At 46.9% G+C, this 21,981-nt stretch overlaps 1 protein-coding gene across 2 annotated transcripts in view; it reads right to left on the minus strand.

Moving 5' to 3' along the window:
* LOC142573018 (proline-rich protein 5-like) overlaps window positions 1-21,981 on the minus strand; it is a 79,329-nt gene that overhangs the window by 12,650 nt on the left and 44,698 nt on the right. Inside the window, exons 3-6 of one of the 2 annotated variants that reach the window (XM_075682511.1) lie at window positions 4,324-4,410; window positions 1,883-1,931; window positions 1,758-1,812; window positions 18-109 (exon numbers count right to left, since the gene is read on the minus strand). In XM_075682511.1, coding sequence (XP_075538626.1) covers window positions 18-109; window positions 1,758-1,812; window positions 1,883-1,931; window positions 4,324-4,410 — 283 coding nt within the window. The remainder of the gene's footprint in view (window positions 1-17; window positions 110-1,757; window positions 1,813-1,882; window positions 1,932-4,323; window positions 4,411-21,981) is intronic. The other variant, XM_075682510.1, reaches the window with a different exon arrangement.

Raw genomic sequence — 21,981 nt, forward strand, 5'->3', positions numbered from 1 at the left:
TGTCGGAAGGTGCGTGCCTTGACGACATACAAGATCATGTCAAGGGTGGGCAGGACGTGTCGAAACAAGTTTTCCCATTCGGAGGAAAGCACTTCCAGCAGTTTTTCTCCTGCAGCAAATGAGAAACAAATGAAAAAAAGATAACACAGCGATGAAAGCTGCAGCAGAGCAAGTAAAAATATTCACAGCTGTCTCTTCCGCGGCGAAGTAATTTTCTTTCGCCCAACGTTATACGGATTCCCTATTATATATTGCGGCTTAGGGAAAGCACAAAATGACCGAGCCTATCATTCCTACTCTCAGCTCGCACTGGTCAAGAAGGTCCTGCAAGCTTATCTATATCGAACCACGTAAATATACGAGATTCCCTGCATGATTAGGAGAGAGTGGAAGATAGCTTCAGTGAGTCGGCCAGCATTGAAAAGATTATCTATAGAAGAATGCGTCATTCGAGCATGTAAACTAAGAGCAGGAGTATGCTACGACCGGCAGTGAGCTATTAAGGCGCAGTCCCAGATGTTATGCGTGGCCTCTCGTTGCCATTCAATGCATAATATAAGCGCAAATTGCAAATGGGGACACGAACGCGTGACTTAAAATACAATCAGTTTCTAGAAAGCGAACCATGGGTGTCCTTCGTTGACATGCATGCAACTCCATTCAAGTGCGAGCTAGAAATGAAGTAGGAGCTCCTCGTAGAAATGTTTGAATTCTCCGTTCGTCATGCATCTGCCTCAAAAAGCGAAGAGCCTTTTTTGCTCAGCCTACAGGCAGAGAGAAGGCATTCCCTTATGTCTTACAAATAAACAACCATAGTATAGCTATTATGGTCACTGGCAAGAGTTGTCGCCACTGTAACAACTTAAACAAATATGTTTAATTAAATGAACTCACGACGAAATGGCTTCGTATAAATGGGGTGAAGATGGTCATCATTTCTGTTAAAGGGTTTGCAGTACTTCGAATGCTCAGTGATCCTAAACGCATTAGTGATAGCACATTTAGGCCTGTCACCCAGATGCTTGCGCCGTCCCAATCTAAGGTGTGTCCAGATGCTTCTGAGGGCCCTGCTGACGTGTTTGTAGACATGCTGGTCTTATTAACGTCCATCAAACGTGATCTCTGTCGGCGTGTGGTCACAGTTAAAGATTTATTTGATACACTATGTTTTAACCTGGTCAGGCGGTTGCTTGTCAAACGTTTGACTACAAAAATCAACCCTGTGGTCCGCCATACAAAATCTTCCAAGGTGTACTGTGAGGACCTGCATCGTCACTAAGTCGAAATCTCATTATACAAATGTATTTGCGCAGAGCGGGCAACCATAACAAAGGCCATAGTGTCAACCATAAAATGAACGCTGTGGAATGTCGCCTGGAAAGCGCAAGCTGCTCACACAGAATGACTACCGGAATGCACTCACAGGCACGTCATCAGCGCGTTCCAGACGCTTAATGTTTCGAAAGGGCCACTGTTCTCACTTTGCATCCTTTTGTCGACACGCGTACGCCTGACAAGTTACCGGCAGCTGACTGTTAAGACAACCGAAAATAAACGAATGCATGTGAACGATTTCAAAGGGGGCGTAAAACTCAAGAACTTGTACTTCCCAACACCAAAGTAACAACAATCGTACGAAGTGAGTTTGACACCCTGCTGCTGGATTTTTCCCAAACGCGTACTGAATGTGGGAATTCTCATACCTACTACCGGTGGTCTGACTGGCAATCGTTTAGTTCGTGAGCATAAAGTCTTACTTGGCACAGCTTGCAGTTTTTGCAGCAGAGCGGTGAGGCAGATTTCAATTTCGCGCTGAAACAGCAAAAGACAACGGCTAAGTGACTGAAATATAGTGCACAAGAATATCGAGTCGCAAATGTACCTTGAATGAGTCGAACAGGAAAGGCTCTGCCTTCGAGCTTCCCAGAGTCCTGTCATTAAAAAGAAGAAAAATTGAAACCATGGCTGAAATGATTCCACACAGCCCTTCTGTTGGTCCGAAAAGCAGGAGAAAACAAGAGGAAGAATAAAATGTTTACGAGAGGAAAGTTCGCAAAGTTGTTTTTATTCGTTAGCAACAGTCAAGTTATTTGGAATCCCGCATCAAACTTCTATTAAAATAACGAATAAAACTTTAAGAACAGAGGCGCACACTTTACTGAATTACGAACGCATGGCAAAAACAAAAAACTATCCACGGAAGTGCATTCCTGAGCTTCTCACTAATTTCGGCCCGAATCTTAGGTGTTAATCTTCATCACAATTTCTCAAGAACGGCCACTGTCTTTCCTTCATAGACCTCGTGCCTTAACTTCTTGTTGCTTCGCTGTGTCTCTGTTTACGACTCCAAATACGCTTCCGACATCGATGTTTTGTAGCCGCAGCAGTTGACCACGGGCTTTTCTGATTCTCAATCAACCACTGTACGGCTGGCGCTGACACTACATCCTACACCGCCAATGTTACTGTATGCACTTGAAAATTGCTTTTTGAGTTTCAACCCACTGACACAGCCCGTGCAAAACAAAATAGAGAGATTAAGATAGAGAAGCGGTCATAATCAGAGCAAGTGTATTTCACGTGGAAGTATTTCCGAAGTATTTAATATGTGTTATATTGCTGCTGTAGGGAGATTGGTTACTTCAACCACAAACTTGTTCTTCAAGTTATTCGCATGAACATTGGAGTAAATAGAAGCATAAACTTGTAGCATCTTAGTGGTATATGGTCTATATACAGCGCTCAACATACAATTATGTGAACACCACATAGCCTTCGGTTACCTTCTGTGAAAGCGAAAGTGCGTTTAAAAATTTAGAGTGCTCATTAACTGAAGAGCTTAAGTGCCCCACAGAAGTGAACGTGCTCTATTGCCACTGCGGATTAAATGAATTCAAGGAACAAGTCAGTGCGACATGGCAGATGATTTAGTGAGCCAGCACTCTTTACTGCAACATTTAGAGCGTTCCTTTAACCGAACGATTTAAACAGTTATGGTTACGCTCTCCATAGAATAGCACTCTTTCGTGCCGCATTTAGAGCTTTCCTTTGACCAGACCCTTTACACTGTCATGATTACGCTCTCCGTAGAATTCGTGTATATATCGTGATAGTGTTAAATTACCACTGATCTGTTGGAATCGTTGTACGTTTTGTATCTTTGTGCACGCCAACGCCTTCGATCAGGTCTTAAAACTCTAATCTGGCGCGCCCTAACTGCGTTCTATTCACTAAATACTACTAACCTTTTTTGTTCTTTCATGCACAGCTTTATCATACACGAAGCAGCACACAAATCTAACACCCTTAGAAAAAAGTACACAAAACCACAAAAGAAATACCCAAGCCTATAGATGTAGGCCTGTAAAGTTCAAGCAATACAAGGGGCTATCAAATGCTGCAGCCATTTATATACGGGCCACTGGCTTTCTTTGCAGCCGTGGCGAGCTGCCTCGGCTTGCCGCACCTGGCATTACTCCCACAGGACCCTGGAGGTTCACTACGCACCTTAAGTCATGACTAAATCGTAATGTCACCACCTCATGAGCATGCGATTTTGAGCATTCATTCCTGCATGCCCTCGTGACGTATCATGAGCAAAATAGTAGCCGTTCAAACTCTACCAACAATACCGAATAGAGGCGGTAGAGATACTGTCAGCGTCTCTCCTCAAGAATTGTGGTGCTATTGTCGCGCTTTCCCCGTGCATATTATCGATATATATTGCGGTATCTACGTTTAATATGTGCAACTGGTATTCTCTCGGTCGAGAGCGGCAGTAATGAGAATAAAAAAAAAGGGATGGACCATCTCTAAATGTGCGGATGACCGTCATTTTTTCTCAACCCTGTATTACGGCTTTCGCTTTATCTTGTATTTATTTTTGGCTGGTTGTTTACACCAAAAAGGAGACGGCCCTAAAGCTAGGCACCTCGTATACTCAGGTGCTCAAGCCAGTGGAAGTGCCACCACATGCAACATCAGCTGATATGGGGCACGCATTCATCAATAACACACAGTGAAGGCACATGCGCGCTATCAAGTATTAATGCGATAAGATTTTTTTGACGAGCGCTTGGACATTGCGGGTATCCTTTTCCTGACCTCTTCTAGTGCCCCCAGGAACTAGGCGCCACGTGGCGTCCCGTGACGATGCCGTCAGCATCTTTTACGTAGTCGTCGTGATTCCAGTGCTATCACATAGCACCTCTTAACACAGTGCATGAAGTCTGTGCAATTTGTATGATGGGGAGATAACACGGTTGCAGTCAAAGATGTCAGTGACGTTCAAAAGATGCAGTCGGAGCGATCAGTTGCGCATACCGTATTTTCTCGTGCAGTATGGCCATTTCTCCGGGTTCTAAGCGAAAGTCCTTGGTCTTGAATAGACTTCGGATTGTGTGCTGCAATCTGTAAATAAATTCCAGTTAACATTACTACGACAGAGACTGCCACTGCGGGATATATTCCATATCGCCGCAACAATTATTATTATATATATTTGTTTCGAAAACATATATACACTTGACAGCAAGTGGACAGCGAGGAGCAGGCGCTCCAACCAGCCTGACGCAACACGAAAACGCCCACTGGGCTTCCCGCGTCCCAAAACGCCGTCGCGCTACAAGTTTCAAGCAAAGCACTGCAAAACGACGCCGGTCCGCGAATACCACCACACGGCATGCTGAGCGAATGGCGGCTAACGTGGGATAATCGGATGACCGGTACGCAACACGAGATGATTGAAAGAGAAATACGAATTGTTTGAGGAAAAGAAAACGCACGCGATGAAACTCCTTCAGTAGACGTAAACGAATGCGAGAGTTACACAAAAAATTACTCATCTAATACTTGACATGGTTGTCCAGAGTAGTCCATTATTACTGATAATGCCACAGCCGAATGGCTGGATGAGACAAAGCGCTTTCTAATTCAAACGAAGTGTGCCTCAGCTATTTCCCTCATAGGATAACCATTGAGATGTTCAATTACAGCGACCTGTCCAAAATGAACTTGCCTGACTGTGTGTTGTGTAACAAATAACAATACGTGGTGTGCTTTCTCCTTCAGCTTTTTCATTGCGGAAGATATCAGATGAACCGTAAGCTACATTTAGTGAATGGTCTATCAAAAATGAGTAATGATGCGAAAGCGGCAATGTAGCATCAGGGAATTCGTACAGGTGAAATTGGGATGCACATACCTCAGTCAAATGCCAAAGTTTCAAGAACCTTTCTTTGTCAACATTTGTCTTCTATTAAGCTGTACAGTTCATCGAGTAGAATTATTGACACTGAACTTAAACATTGCCATCCTTTGTTGCACCATATTACCTTTCGCTTTCCAACTTGTTCATAGTCTAAGCAGAATAGAAATGTCCGACTCGCAGCAGCAAGTAATGTGCACTTCAGGAGGAGCGGAAATCTCGGCCGTTACGCGTAACAGAACATTTCACGTGATTGCGAAAAAATGACCACTCACAGGAGCTGCCCGGGCACGCGGAACAGCACGTTGCATCAGACTTCGTCCCAAAGGCAATAACAAGTGCAGTCATAAGGAATACAATAATTAGTGCAAACGCATAGTTAGTATACATCAAGAATAGCTTCCGCAAAAAGCGAACGTCTAAAAGCCTTCATTGATCAACAGATCCAGTCCACGGTTCCTTAACACCTCCTAAAGTGTGGACCTGGAGACCACCTGGCAATCTCTAGACGCCTCACCAGCACGATTTCTTCGCCACTATACCTACTCCGGAACTACGCCATGGGCGCTATAACGTGAAGCTAGTTCAAACTTTTCTATTCCAATTCTGCAATCAGCCCTCCGCCAGTGGTCAAAAACTTTTTTCGACCACCCCCACTTCGTCTGTATGTCACGCGACGTCACGAAAACCGCGATAGCTCCCCATCTGATATGTCGTGAACACACTGATTAAGCATGACTGGGAAGAACAAAAGAAAAATAGTTATTTAGGATTCGACGTCTTTTCGCCATGAGCGCTCGGCTATTGGTCAAAGGATTTCGGGCGACACCCACTTAACGTGCCTTTCACGCGACGTCAGAAAACCGCGAGAACTCACCACGTCAAAGTGACCTGTAACCGTTAAAGATGCGGTAATATGCCGAACAAAACTGAGTTTTCTTCTGAATAGCAGCAGACTGCCCCTTTCCGAAAGGAATAAGAGATAGCTGCCGCCGATGGCTCAGGCACTGGCTACTCGCACCTACCGGAGAGCATGGGCTTATTTGCATTCAATAAAGCTTTTTTCGTGGCCGTGTAACGTTTTCGAGCACTTTCGGCATGTTTACAACCTCGTTCTGCCAACTATTCTTTGCCGAGGATCCGTTTTAGCAGCATTCTTAGCCTTCCGCTGTATGCCGTCACTATTTTCGACCAGCCACCGCAAGATAAGTAAAGGAAAGCGAACCAATCGCAGACGCCGGTACCACTCTCTTCATCCGGTTATCAATTTTCAAGGCACTGGCTCGGCATCATCGAAGCCCTCTCCATTTGAGCGTGCTCATCGCCTCTTGTCAGCCAATTAGATAAGACAAGCCGCTCAATTTAGGCAATGTTATTCTTTTTTAAAGCAAACAAAAATGTCCTCCTATCAACGAGGAGAGCATTTTATTGGTCTGTTCAGACAGCCCTGCGGGTCACCGCCCGATGATTGCGTTAGCGGTTTCGCAAATTTGACGCCAGGAAATTGGAATAAAAACATATTGGAATAGTTTCACGTTAGAGGGCCCCACGTCTGCTAAGTTTCAAACCACAAATCCTGCTTACCTACTTTAAGCGGTTTCGCTGAAAGCCACCCCTGTGCGCACCGAGAGCGTACTCAGCAAAGGGTACAGGAGCTCTGATGCTCGTGTTCTAAAAAAAAAAAACTCGACGTCTTAACAAATTAAGCATGCAGCCATAGCGTCGCGCGTCTGCAAACGCGTACGAACAGAATTCCTTTGATAGCCGAGCGCTCGCGGTCACGACACGGGCGTGGTGAGAACGGCCGGTCACGGGGCGCGCACGTTCTTGTCCTCAAACGAAAGTTACGTGCCGCCGCTCTGTCACCATTTCGTGCCGCGCCTGGCAAACTTAACAGCCCACGTGACCTCCAACACACGCGCGCGCGAGAACACAACACGCATCAAGCCTTCTTGGCCAACCCTTGCATGAAGTCCCGCGTGCTCTCCCTGGCACTTACAGCAGACCGCGGGACTTCCCACACACAATGCGCATGACGCGTATATCTGCTCGGCTGCGAGACAAACCTGACTCGGCTAGCTGAGCCGCGCGGGCACTGCAATCTCCGTCGCGCCCACAACACCACAGGGACGGCGGGAACGCGCCTCGTGTGCCTGCCTATATGCTGTAGCAATAAAATTAAGAAACGCAAAAGCACGACTGGATGGAAGAACAAATCTAGATGTCCGTGCATTGTGTAGGATCCATCTGTGATTCCGAAAGGACGCGACCTCCAGAAAGGGTAGTAAACGCTAGCGTAGCGGCATTCTGTACCTGCCGTCAGTGTGGTGGGGAATACGGCAATCTTACTTTTAAGACAGCAATAATTTCATCGCTTTCTCCTACGGTCAACAAATAAAAGAAGGCAGATGATATAAGTAAAGAAATGCTGCACACCAATGCCGGGTGGGAACAGAGATCGTCCCACGTATCGTAGTTGGACATTTCTTTCACGAAATGGGGCTGTCGTCTTCCACCACTGAATTCTCTATACATAAGTATGTTCCGGCTTTGTCCTCTCCATGTCATATATATGTAATAAATTCGAGTCCTTCGAACACATTTTTATTAATTGGCAATTCATTTCTTTCTGGCGACTATGTGCTCCTGTGTATTCTTCGAAATCTTTGTTCTTAGGGCATCTGCATTATCCTTCAATCGAAGGATAAGCTTTTCCTTTCTTTTTCCGTGATCACTTTCCTTTTATGTTCCCATTTTCCTTTTATACGGGCATCCCACTCTCCCTTTTCATTTAAAACAGGAAACCAGGTTGAGCCTAGTTAACCGCACTGCATTTTCTGATATTTCTTTCAGTATCATTGTTTCGTTAAAGATAAAATTGTGCATTCTATACACAGGTACTGATTCCCGAGAACACTGCATTCACCGTATAGACATAAATATCCGGCAACTTGCAGCAGATCACATGAGCCAAGTCCCACATATGAGAACACACGGGTTTATTTATGGATGGGACCCATGTGCGTTCGCAGGATGATATGGGACTAGCTAGCCCCATGTCATAAACGGGAACATGCGGGTTTTCATACGGCAATAATATTGGACCACGAAAAGCTATCTCGGAGTCAATCTACTAACGGCTCGTGTTCCGCAAATGGTTTGAAACGACTCCATTCTTCCATGCCATCTGTGGGGGTTGAAATTGAATTTCTGTGCCGCTTACATCAGCACGCGAGAGCGCTCTTATCACGCAAGGCTTAGCCTCTTGTACAGGAGTGCAGTCGCGGAGGAGGAGATACGAGTCTTATCACGAGGCACATGGGCATTATTACATGTTTGCGAAACGATAAGTGTCCCTTTTCCAGCCCAGATGCGAACTGCGTGTTACAACACGCTGTAGTCAATAAACGCATCCTTTTACCACCCACAATAATCGGCTCTTACGAGTTTTTGTACCTCAAGAACAAGTATGAAAGAAGAATGTAACTATCTCCATATATTGTATATGGAGATAGTTATATCTCCATAAATGATATCAATAATTTTGTAGGCGTAATTTTTTTTTACTTCCCCTAAAATCGTCTTTATACCATCGCATAATACGAGACGCGTTTCAAACAATGTTAACCAGTCGAAGTGTTATACAGTATATATTTAAACAGTAATTGATTTCCGCGGCTGGAAAATGTGGAATTTGCTCAAGTAAAGCTCTTTCTTGGGCTAGTTGGTTCATGCTTGAATGTGTAAAGAACAGGGCGCAAAGAGCAGGACAGAAGAATAACACAAACGACCGGCGCCGGTCCTGTCGTTTGCATTATTCTTCTGTCCTGATCTTTGCGCCCTACTCTATACACATACAAAAATGTGGAATATGTTACTCTCTGAATAACCTGCAATAAAGTGATTCGGTGACTAATATGGCACGTGTTTACAAAGCAAACAGCCCTAAACGCGGGACCTAACAATAAGACCATCAGAACACTGTCCTGTGTGTTCTTGTTGTGTACCGTTTTCCTTGCTCTTTGCTTCCAATACTCCTTGGGGGTTAAGCCAGCACGAAACTTCAATGTTCGAAACTACATTTTTAACTAGAGCAAGCGACTAAATTGCAGCATTATTTCGTTTGGTTCTCTGTCATTCTTTACTATATGGACATTTCTTCCATCGTGTCATTACGTTCCGCTGTTGTTTCCACAGCTGACCAGTATGTATACATCATTTTTATTGAACCGTAAACCTGCGCACATTCCAGGAACTACAAGCTCAAGCCCTAAGCATAGAGAAAGAAATACAACAAAAGCGGACACTTCCATGGAGACGTCTCTCCATGGAACGTCTCTCCTTGGTGGGCGGCAGTAATTTGGGCCGCTGGTACCAGCGGCCCAAATTACTGCCGCGCACCAAGCCTCCGGCGTTAATGCCCTAACCACACTTCCGGTTTCGGTTTAGTGCGCGCGTTTTGAATGCTAGTTTGTTTGCGTCACGCCAGCTGCGCAGTTTCTTTCTTTCTTTTTTTTGCTTCTACAGCTCGACCGCGCGCGGTATTCGTGCGAAATCGTTAAGTAAAATTGATTGCGAACGATCTTTACAAGCCTCCATCGAATATGTGCCACGTGCAATTTCATAAAGACGCAATACGCCTTGTGAAATGAGGAAATGTTTATTTTATTCTATATAAATGCTCGTTTCGTGCTTCTTGTGCATTCATGCGAAAACACCCGTGTACTTAGATTTAGGTGCACGTTAAAGAACACCAGGTGGTCGAAATTTCCGGATTCCTCCACTACGGCGTGCCTCATAATCAATAAGTGGTTTTGGCACGTAAAACCCATAATTTATTTTTATTTTTGTGCATTCATACAACGTTACGGCACCAGGTAAGCAGCAGCAGTTCCCGTAGGAAGCACCACCAGACGACGTCAGCTGAAAAAATTAAATTACAAGCACGTGTCATTTAGGTATTAACATGCAAGAATAACGCATGTAGAGGCGAAGCGTGCGAAAGTGGTGAATGGGTGGCATTACGAACAAAAGCAGTTCGCTTTTATATACGTGGCCTATAATATACCCGACTCATCCCCAAACAATACCGTACATACCATGGAAACATTCTATTGCCACGCATTCTTCTCTTGCCGGGCCTTATCTCCTGCACTTTAATAGCACGAATACACACGGGCTACTGCGCGTTTCCAGAACTCAATTGGCTACAACCGACGCGATAGTATGCTAAGAATACACACACGTGGCCACAACACAGGCTCTCAACCAGACCATGCGGGAAGCTCGCAGAATTTCTGCTACTCGCACTCAAGACAAATTGGGTGCAAAGCCTCTCTGCAGTCGTTCACAAGACAGCATTTCCGAGTTACAAGTTCCTGGCGTTTGAGCCTTTTGGTGTTATCTTTTGCGCATGTAGCCGGCGCAAGCAACACGCTCCCGTATTATCACTCTCGGCAAGTGCTCGTCGCATTTTCGACAAGCGTGAGTACTGAAAGAAGGCTTAAACTGGTTGTGGGGCCATAAAAATTGTCACAAGCTTCTCGCAGTAAGATTCAGTACGTGCCAAACTGTCACCACGGCCGAGCTGCTCTTCGTTGCGTCACGACAGGCGCGGCGAGCATGCCTCATAAGTAACAAAATAAAGTACCGAAAATAATTTTCAGCAATGTTCGGCGTCAGAGAAAGCGCCATGAACTTCTCGGTGCATTAAAGCGTGAAACTTAACTGCGCACCACGGCCGAGCTGCTTTTCGCTAATCGCGTCCCAGCGCCAGACGCGCCCACTGCTCTTGAAAAGTACGCCAAAAAGTAACGAAATTAGTTACAAAAATGTTGAAGGTCAGAGAAGAAGCTTGCGCCAAAACTTGTCGCAGTAGGATTCAGTATATACACGCAAAATTGCGTCAAAGCACCCTGTAGGCCCACCATGCCCAAAAACTATCGAAGTAAGTTCAAATAATATTGGGGCTCATACAAAGCATCGCAAACATCTCCCAGTGCGAGTCATTAATGCAAATTAACTGCGCCACGACGGCCGCGCTGTTTTTCGTTAACTGCGTCACAAGTCTAGCCTAGGTGCCGTGCCGTAAGACTAATTGCTTGAAATGCGTCGCAGACTGTCGAACGAAATTTCTCACCTTGCCGTAGTCCAAAAGTGCAGTGGTGCCATGCCCAAGTTCAGAAGGAACGCAAGAATTCGCCGGGAGCCCACCTAATCCGGCTAAATCGCAAAATAGAAAAACAGGCAGACGGGCGACCGAACAGACCAACGCTCAGATGCGCGGCCGGTCTCTCTCGCTTCGGCGGTGTGTCTGACGCATGACGCTTGCATCTGGCTCGTCATTCGCCGATTCACGTGTTGCTAGGCAACGTAAGTAAGCCGCAAAGTTTAACTCAATTTATACGCAGATAAGTTTACTTTGCCGGGAAAGAATTTAAAGAATTAAACAATTTCTGTTAATCGAATTTCACATCCTTTCTTTTTCGATGTTCGCGGCAGCAAACGGTCGGCGTTAATACTATAGCGTGACGTATTTCCTGTTGCCACTTTTCGCCGAGTGTCCCCTCTTGCTATATTTCTTTCTCTATGCCCTAAGGACGCGTCTAGGTCTGTCGTCGAAGTGTACGTCTACGGCGGCAGCGACTGCCATAGTGCGAGATCACCCAATATCAACGTACATAGCCGCCGACGTTCTCAGCACGCATATTTGGCACGTTGCCCGACTACATTCTCACCATCATGCTTCTTTATCTGATGCATGACGATACACACATTTCAATCGTTTAACTGCTGCCAATCGTGCCTCGTTGCCAAAGAGCTACATGCCGACAGTGACACCATTCTCACCTTTATGTGGCTGCAACAAACCGGAAATAGGCCTCAACATCCCAGGAATAACGAATCAAGCTAACATGCAGTCGTTTGCCCTGAAACATGCCCCATTAGTGATGTTACATGAGGGGCACAGTGGCCGCGTACATGTTTGCATCGATGGCTGAGTCGTACCTACAACTTCAGCTGCCGCTGCAGTGATTCCAGCAGGATACGTTATACTACCGCTAAAAATGTCTCATGTGTCATCAACGTCAGCTGCTGAACTGCTAGCCCTCCGTGCAGCTCTTCATTTCATTCAGGAGGTGCCCCCCCCCCCCATCTATGGTCAATCTTCTGTGACTTCAAGGCAATCATTCAGCGTTTACTGTCAGCACCGCATCGCGGATCACATGAGGAGATCGCCGCAGAGATCACACAAATCCATCATCAAGTGGTTGACGAAGGGCACGATGTAATATATCAGAAGTTGCCTAGCCACTGTGGCCTACATGACAATGATCAAGCGCACGCAGGTGCCCGATGTGCCCATGATGGCATCAACTACGTTGTCATTCCTCTTTCGAGAGCCGACGCAGCGAAAAAAACTTTTCGCATTTGCTCGAAACCCAACACTGGTTCAATGGAATTCATCCGATTTCACAAGTGCACGCCCTGGTACCCCGGACTCTGAATTGATAACTCCATACTCCGTTCGACCTACTCCGACGTAACTGCACCCTTCTGGTCCACCTGTGGTTTGGATATATATTTTCAAGTGCGTGCGCCTTTCTGATCGGAATGGCCAATAGCCCCCTTTATGACTTCTGCGGGTGCAGCGAAACGATCGCGCACCTTCTTTGCAAGTGCCCTCCTTTCAATCCGCCAGCAGCAGACTTCGCAGCCACGCTATACCAACTGGATAAGCGCCCACTCGTGGGAAATAACATTCTTGGAAACTGGCCTATACGAACGTTAGCGCGAGCCACTGTGAAGGCGCTGCCAGGTTATTTAATAGACACCTGAATGTGTAGCATGTTGTGCCTGTGCAATGTGTGACGTAGAATGTATTGGTGGGACGTTGAAATTCAGTAACACTATGTAACACCCCTCGCAGAGGTGTGACAGCGGCGACAGAAACAGTTCTGCATTGTTTATGTGTGTTTTCTTTTCGTATTCTTTTTCTCCCCCCTATCACGTCCGTTCCCCCTGTATAGTGTAGCCAACCGGAATCACTCTCTTATTAACCTCTCTATCTTTCCCTCGCCTCTCTCTCTTTCACACACACAAACAATGTGATAACATGGCCATGAGACAAATAAAATTGCGGCAGAAGCCATCTCACTATGACTGTCGACGGCAATGCTAATAGCAGTCGAGCAAAATAGCGACATATAATATTCCTGAAATACCGTTTATTTACCATATCTAGTGGTAATCCTGATACTTTCCTTGATACGGCTATAAGCTCATATTCTGAGATCCTCCCAATTTGCTATGCTACTCGTTTACCAAGGTCGCCCCTGAGCATGGAAACATGACGAATGCTGTATGACACTGACGCAGTGATGACAGGATGAGAAAGAAGGAATGTTATTGATGAAACGACAAAGGCGCAAAACGACGACGGCATGGCGGCAGTGACATGTCGATTCCGAAATTATGAGTGTTGTATAACGGCGACAACGCGACGATGACGACATGAGGACAGCGAGATGACGATGGTGTGAGCAGGATGGTGTGACGATAACCGGAGCAAGAAGCGAGAATGACGACAATTGTAAGGCTAAGGGGGTATGCATACCCAGGAATTCTGGACATGCATTTAGTCTCTTTTTTTGCCACCACGTGGCGTATCAACCTTAATGATTTGAAATTCGCGCCGTGACGTACGCCATGACGCAAAACTAAAGAAAACATAATAAAAAGAAGCACACCCTGAGACGGTTGCTTCACCTCGGCACTTGGCAACGAGCGCGCTTACGTATCAGTCTTATCTTGAAGGCGACCTGCTACTTGCTCGACTTTCAATGAATCGACGATTTTGCTAGACACCTTGCCAGACAGCTCGGCGGCATTTCGGGTGAGGCCGAGATAACAGCTCCCGCAAAGCTACCGTTGGGTTCCCTTCGTTTTTTCTCGTTATTTGTGTACGACAGCGGCCGCAGGCTTCCGTATAGTCAGCGTTATGTTTCGCGTGTTTTCTAAGAACCGGTGTGGTTCAATAAGAGGAAGCTTTAGCTAGGGCCCTTCTTCGATGCCGGCCGCTCAAATTCACGTAAAACGCATAAATGATTGTAGGAGAAAATCACTCAACAGTTCAACCGATCTGAATGTGAATTGTTGCATTCAAGAGAGAACGTTAGATCACAGGGATCACTGCAATATTAATTTTGATTTAGGCCATGGCATTATTGACAAGAATTATCGGAAATCGGCAAATCTGAAGAAAGAAGTACGAAGTTTACAAATCCGTTGGTTCGGATAAAAACTGATATCGCCTCCCTATAAATTACATCTCTTGGAGAATCTCAATCGCGCAAATTAGATGTATGAATTTATAACTTATGTGAAGTTGTTACAATGCCTGTAAAGATTCTGAGAATGCCATATTCACGAGTTAGTGGTGTATTTCAGGGTGCCATACGATATATCAATTTCGTCCGCATTAAATGAAATATTAGGTGCAGCTTACATAACTCCGATATCGTTTTAGTTGCTGAGGTACAGTGACGTATACTTCGAGTATTGCTTCTTGAAATTTCGCATTCTTTAGAATTTAAAAAAGTAGAAGCTAAATAAAAATTCGCTTTCTGAAATCTTATTTTAACTGCCTCTTTTAGGTTTTACATAACTCATGAATTGCGGCGCAGTGGTTGTAAGAAGAAAGGATTGCTGATTTACCATGTAGGAGCTAAAGCTTCCTGTTAAGTTAGGTTTAGAATAATATGTTTGCTGATAGAAGAAGCAAGACGGGTAGCGCATATACATTATGGCGGCCGCAGTTCGATGGGGGCGAAATGCGAAGGCACACGTGTACTTAGATTTAGGGTACGTCAAAGATGGCCAGGTGGTTGAAATTTTCCAGATTCCACCACTACGCCGTGCCTCAGAATCAGATCGTGGTCCTGTCACGTAAAACCCCATAATTCTTTTTTTTAATTCAAAGGATGTACAGTAATTTACAGTAATTGACAAAGTCAAGCCTACAGCAGGCTAGTCGTTGAAGCGTTCACTTCTTCAGACCTAAGCTTGGGCTCATCTTCCTCAGCTTTGTTCAGAGCTGCGCAACATATTTCCACTTGGCGTGGGAGCGCCGTCCCGCTGCTTTGTAGGCAGGAAAGGACTGGTAGCGTTTTAGGCGGCTGACCTGAACGACGTGATGGGAAGTCTGGACGGAGCGAGTAGTAGATGCGACCGGAGACATCTCGTAGGTTACGTTGGTTAACTGACAGAGGACTCGGTAAGGGCCGGAGTAGCGGGACATTAGTTTTTCCGAAACGGCGTGTGGCAGATCAGAGTGACAAGATCCCCGGGAATATAATCGGCATCCGGTTGAATACTGTCACCAATGCTTTTCCGCTTGTTCTGAGAAGCACAAAGGCGACGGTGAGCAACTTGGCGTGTTTCTTGGGCTCGAGCAATGACATCGCTTGTATACTAAGACACGGACTCTTGAGCGGTAGGTAGTATTGTACTAAAAAGCAATGCTGGATCTCGGCCACACAACAAATAAAATGGCTCGTAACGTGCAGTGTCGTGGCGTGATGAATTGTACACGGATATGACAAACAGGGAAGCAGGGGCGCTATAACGTAAAACTATTCCAAACTTTTCTATTCCAATTCTGCAACCAGCCCTCCGCGATTGGTCAAACACTTTTTTGGACACCCCAACTTCACATGTCTGTCATGCGACGTCACGAAAACCGCGATAGCTTCACATCTGATACGACGTGTGCACACTGATTATGCATGAATTGACCGAACAAAAGGAAAATTCTTATTTCTGATGCGGCGCCTCGGCTATTGGTCAGAAGTTTTCGGGCTGCACCCACTTCACCTGCCTGTCACTCGACGTCACAAAATCGCAAAAACTCACCGCGTCAAAGTGACGTATACGCGTTAAAGATGCATCATTATGCCGAACAAAACTGAATTTCCTGCTGAATAGCCGCAGGATGTCCCGTTTCGAAAGGAATAAAAGATGGCTGCCGCCAATCGCTCGGACTGGCTACTCGCGCCTGCCGAAATGCATGGGTTTACTTGCGCATAATAAAACTTCTTGCGCGGCCGTGTGACGTTTTCGAACACTTTCGGCACCTTTTTGACCTCGTTCTGCCAACTCTTTGCTGAGGATCCGTTTTAGCGGCATTCTTAAGCTTCCTTTGCATGCCGCCGCGATTTTCGACCAGCCACCGCAAGCTAAGTAAGGGAAAGCGGACCAATCGCAGACGCCCGGCACTACTCTCTTTATCCGGTTACCGATATTCAGTGCAGTGGCTCGGCCCCATGGAATCCCTCTCCACTTCAGCGTGCTCCTCACCTCTTGTCAGTCAATTAGATAAGACAAGCCGCTCAGTGTAGGCAATGTTATTCGTTTTTCCAGCAAACAAAAGTGACCTCCTATGAACGAGGAAAGCGTTTGATTGGACGGTTGAGGCAACCCTGCGGGCGATCGCCCGATGCTTCCGTCGCTGGTGACGCAAATTTCACGTCAGTAATAAAAACACATCAGAACAGTTTTACGTTATAGGGCCCCAGTATTACAGTCACGATGGTCATCAGAAACATACATGAAGAGCATGTCTGTTATTGTACGATTATGCCGCTCCGTAAGACCGTTTGTCTGCGGATGGCATGTATTAGTAAATATGTGCTTGGTAGAATAAGAATGGAGGAAGTCGCCCACAACTGTAAAGAGGAAGGAGCGACCCCTGTCGGTAAGAAGTTGACGAGGAGCGCCGTGGTGAACAATGACGTGCAACAGGAACTAGGCTACGTCTGTTGGAAAGGCTCTGGTGAACGCGAACCAAGTTGTATAATCTGTTTCGGCGGCAATCCACTTGTTGCATCAGTCAGATGTGGGGAAAGGCGCCAATAGGTCTACACCAGCGCGATAGGAGGGTTCAGTAGGAACGCCAAGAGGTAGGAGTAAACCAGCAGTGAGCACAGATGGCTTCTCCTGGCGTTGGCATAACTCACGTTCGCTCAGATAATTCCGCTCAGCTGGAGAAAGTAGACGCGGGCATAGGCAATGACACGGTCGTCCCATCGTTGACGTTGGCTGAAAATGGCACCAATTCCATGACCAATGGCATCACTGCGGACTTCTCCTGGAGCAGTCTGGTCGAAGTGCGCAAGAAGGAATGCAGATGTAAGGAGAGAGACAAGCTTCGAGAAGGCAGTTGCTTGCTCATGTCCCCTTCTGCGTCCGCCTTCAGAAGAGCAGAGGGTGGGTGACGTCAGCAAAATTGTGCATGAGGCGGCGGAGGTACGAGAACAGGGCCACGAAGCTCCGGACATCTTTAGCACATGTTGGCACGGGAAACTTCTGTACGGCAAGAGCTTTTCCCGGGTCTGGGCGCACACCAGAAGAATGAACAAGATGACCGAGGATAGTTTTTTGCGGCGTCCGAAGTGACATTTAGACAAATTAAGTTGAAGGCCAGCGTTGGGAAAAGCAGAAAGAACGAGCAATTTAAGCGGCACTCCGGGTGCGTGGCAAATGTAGCAGCAAAAATTACGGCGTCATCTATGTAAGAAATACAGATGAACCGCTTGAGGTTATCAAGGAGTGTGTCCATCATGCATTCACAAGTAGATGGAGCATTAAATAAGCCGAGTGGTACAAATTTGAACTTGTGTAGGCCATCAGGTGTTATAAAGACGGTTTTCTCTCGGTCCATGTCGTCGACGCAGTCCGCCAGTAACCGGAACCAAGGTCGATGGAAGAAAAGTACTTCGCACCATGGAGGTAGTCGAGGGCGTCATCAATGCGTGGTAGAGGATAAACGTCTTTATTTGTGATTTTGTTAAGGTGCCGGTAATCCACGCAGAAGCACCAGCTGGCGTCCTTTTTAACTAGAACGACAGGGGACGCCTAAAGATTGGATGATGGTTCAACGATTCATCGAGACAGAATCTTCAAGACCTATGTTCGAATGACTTGTCGTTCATGCAAGGACCGACGGTATGGTCGCCTGTGATTAGGGAGTGCGTCATCCATCTCAGTATGGTGTATCGTGAGAGTGGTCTGGCCTAAAGGGCGACCCAGGTCAAAAATGTCGCTGAACGCGGAGAGCAGCTAGCATAAGTAGTTGGCGTGGTGAGGCGGAATTCGGGAGCGATAACGTTTGTGAGCTGAGGAAGGACAGCCGGCAAAGAAGACGAGTCAACGGGAGACGACGTAATATAAGCAGCTGAGGCTGAAAAGAGGCAAACTTGGGAGGAAGACGGCGTACCTAAGGCTATGCCTTGTGGTAGGACGTGGTCACTGATTGCGAAGTTGACGAGATGAAGGCTGATAGAGTTGTTCCTGTTACTGACGATGGTTTGCAGAAGAGCAACGTGTTGAGAAAGGAGGACTTCCGTGAGAGGAGACACAACACAGTCACCATCAGGCACAGATGGATCTGTATAAGGCAGGACGCTGGTCATGGCTTGTGGGGCAACTCGAATGTGCTCAGTGAAGCAGAGCCTGCTGGGAACTTCCTCGGGAGGGTCAAGACAAAGTAAATGAAGGGGAACTCCAGCGAGCAGTAGATAAGGGCGGAGTGAGCGAATGGAAAATGAAGGCCTAGAACAACGTCATGGGGACACTCTTAAAGAACAGTAAACAAAACAGATGTTTGGCGGCCGCAGGCACCAACGAGAGCGGCACACATTCCTATTGTGGCCAGTGTTGTTCTGCTAGCGACTCGCACAAGACAGGGCGCCGCAGGTGTTATGACGTAAGTGAGGGAGCTGTCTACAAAGCTGGTCGCTCATCACATAGATGTGCGCGCCTATACAAGCAGAGCGGCGACAAGGACACCACCTACGTCACATCAAGGAAATTCCTTTCCGTCGGTAAGGTACGTAGAGCAATCGCGAACCCTGTCGTTCTAGCAGCGTCACCTCTCCAAGCTCCACCCGTCAGTTTCATGTAGAGTGCAGGTACATGGGGACGCAGAACGGCAAATAGTGGATGAGCGAGACAGCGGTCGTCGTGGTGAGGGTGAACGACTCGGCCGTACAGATGAGGACGCCTGCGTAGAGTTGTATGGCTCTGTGAAACCTTGCGGTGATAGACAAGTACTTGTCGAGTGGCGGGAAGGTTGGAGCGCAGTCTTATATTGGCATGACGTCCAGGAATTGCGGCAGTGGCGGAAAATGTGGCCAACGTGCCGGCACTTGATACATATCGGCCGGTCATCGGATGTCCGCCATTCTGCTGGCTTCCGAAAAGCGCGACAGGGGTACTGGCCTCGCGAAGAAGATATCGTAGGAAAATGTAGGTGTCCGCTCGGTTGACGGAATAGAGAGACTGAGTTCCATGGTTCTCCAACTGGTCGCACACAACAGACTGCACAAGGTAACTCGTCAGTCGGCAATAGTTCGAAGAGGTCTTGAAGCCAACCGGTGCCGCGGCTCCGATCTTCCGTCGAACGATACGGACAAGCTTTCAGGCGGCGACGCCTGATTCGCAGAGCGAGAGTCCTCGCACGAAGACATAGCAGACGTATTTTGAAGACGGATCAACTGGTGTGTGATGCAAATACTTTGTGCTTCTTCGATGCGTCGAAATTCATGAATAACGTCGGCTATGGTGCAAAAATGCACGAAAAAATGGCAAGCGTCGTCTGCTATGCCCTTCAATACGTGGTTTACTTTGTCTTTTTCTGACATGTTCTCCTCACCCCTGCGGCAAAGGACGATAACTTCCTGCATGTATGCCACATGATTCGGTCGACGCCACTACGCGGGACCCAAGTCTCATTTTCGCAGCTCGCTGACGGCCAACAGGTTTGCCGAAGAACTCGTGGAGCTTTTGCTTACATTTCTCCCAGCTTGTCAGTTCTTCCTTGTGGTTTCGAAACCAGAGCCATGGCATTCCTTTCAGGTAGAAAGTTATGTGAGCCAGCATAACACTTTTGTACCACCTGTTGTGAGCGCTGATGCTCTTGTGCATTTGAAGCCGCTCATCGACATCAAAAATGTATGCCCCGGCAAACGTTCCTGGGTCCCGGGACTGAGACAACTGTCGACGTTGCAACCCCTTCTAACCATATAAGCGCTTATGGCACTTAATAGGAACATCCGTGGTGCATTAAACACTGTTTAGGCCAGGGATCAGCGGTGAAGTCACATTTCACTTCAGGAGCAAATTGTTTTGCTCCCTCCCGGCAGAGTGAAAATTAGGGCTGTCTTTTTTAACCTTCACTTCGTGCAGGCTCCTGTAGAGTAGTGTAGTGCTAGGCAGAGTTATGACGTCGTGTGCTGCACTTGGCTCGCTGGGCTGTAGCCAATCACAACAGACTGCGCGTCGTCTTCTGCATCAGCAGACGAAAAGCACCTGACTTCGCTCTTACCAGCTGCATATTTCAGTGTTAGCGGCGGCAACACCCAAGGGAGCGTCGCATCGAGCTTTACTTGTAGCCGCTTGCCATCACCCATAGCAAGAGCAGGGATCGCGTCACACACGCTGGTATAGGGGTCTCACGACGACGCGGATGACCGTAGCATTCATTACCCGCATCAGGCTACCCTGAAACTAAACTGCAGTGTACCATTTTTCTTTCGTCAACAAATATAGACAAACTGCAGCTAAATACATGGCGAATGCGCAGTGAACGAAGTCAGCGCGCAGTCTGAAACAGCCTGCACCATCCATGAGTGAGATAATTTTACCTTCTTGGAAGATTAGCTCACGTCCCTCTGTGACACATGGTCACGCAAGCACTTCGCTACCGTCTTTGCAGCGAGTATTTACTATCGTCGCTATATCACTAATGTTGTTTGACGTCCGCTGCTTGCATTCATCGAAAGCGCAGTGTAGAAAGCGTAGTTTTCATGCTACACTATAAAAAATGACTTCGTGTAGGTAGGCGGAGCTAAACTATTCTACGGCAAGTAAACAATGGCGACTTCCTACACTAACTACACTCGCGCAGCCCGTGTAGATAAAAAATAGCCCTGTTGACTTCAAGAAGCACCAAATTTAAACCGTAAGGCGATTAATTAGAGTTGGCGTCGGAACTGTAATTGCAGAGCATGTGTGATTCACTCTGCACGCAGTAGCTTCTTGAGAGGCAGCAGGGAGGGAGAGGGGAGTGTATATGCGTGTGCACGTCTTGAGTGTGCATGCGCGTGTAATTGATTTTGCGTGTACGCCCGTGATTGTGCCTCCGTATTTTAGTCTGCCTGAGCACGAGCGCATTTATGCGTCTGCGAGCATACGCGCACTTGTGTATGAGTGCATTTCCGTGTGCATGCGTGCGTGCGAACCTTTTTCTTCGTGTGTACATGCGTGGGCGATTGGTAATCTGCATGGAGGCTAACGTGCCTGTTGTCTGTGCGTCTGTATGCTTGAGAGAGAGAAGGGGGGTGAATCTCTGTGTGTATAGGTTTGCGTGAGAAAATATCATTTCCTTACTTAGGAGGTCCTGGTAGCTCCTCAGGATTAAATAAAGTTCGTTGTCTGTCTGTCCTTACTTGCACCTACTCTCGGATGCAAATGAAATATAGACATTAGAATATGGAGTTTTTACGTTCAAAATCACAATCTGATTGTGAGGCACACCGTAGTGGGAGACTCCGGAATAATTTCGACCACCTGGGGCTCTTTAACATGCATGTGAATCTAACTACACTGGTGTTTGCGCATTCCACCCCCACCGAAATGCGGCCGCCGTGGCCGGGATTTGATCCCGCGACCTCGTGCTTAGCAGCCCAACACCACAGACACTAAGCAAGCACGGC

The sequence above is a fragment of the Dermacentor variabilis genome, chromosome 2 (assembly GCF_050947875.1).
Source record: "Dermacentor variabilis isolate Ectoservices chromosome 2, ASM5094787v1, whole genome shotgun sequence".
Lineage (NCBI taxonomy): Eukaryota > Metazoa > Arthropoda > Arachnida > Ixodida > Ixodidae > Dermacentor > Dermacentor variabilis.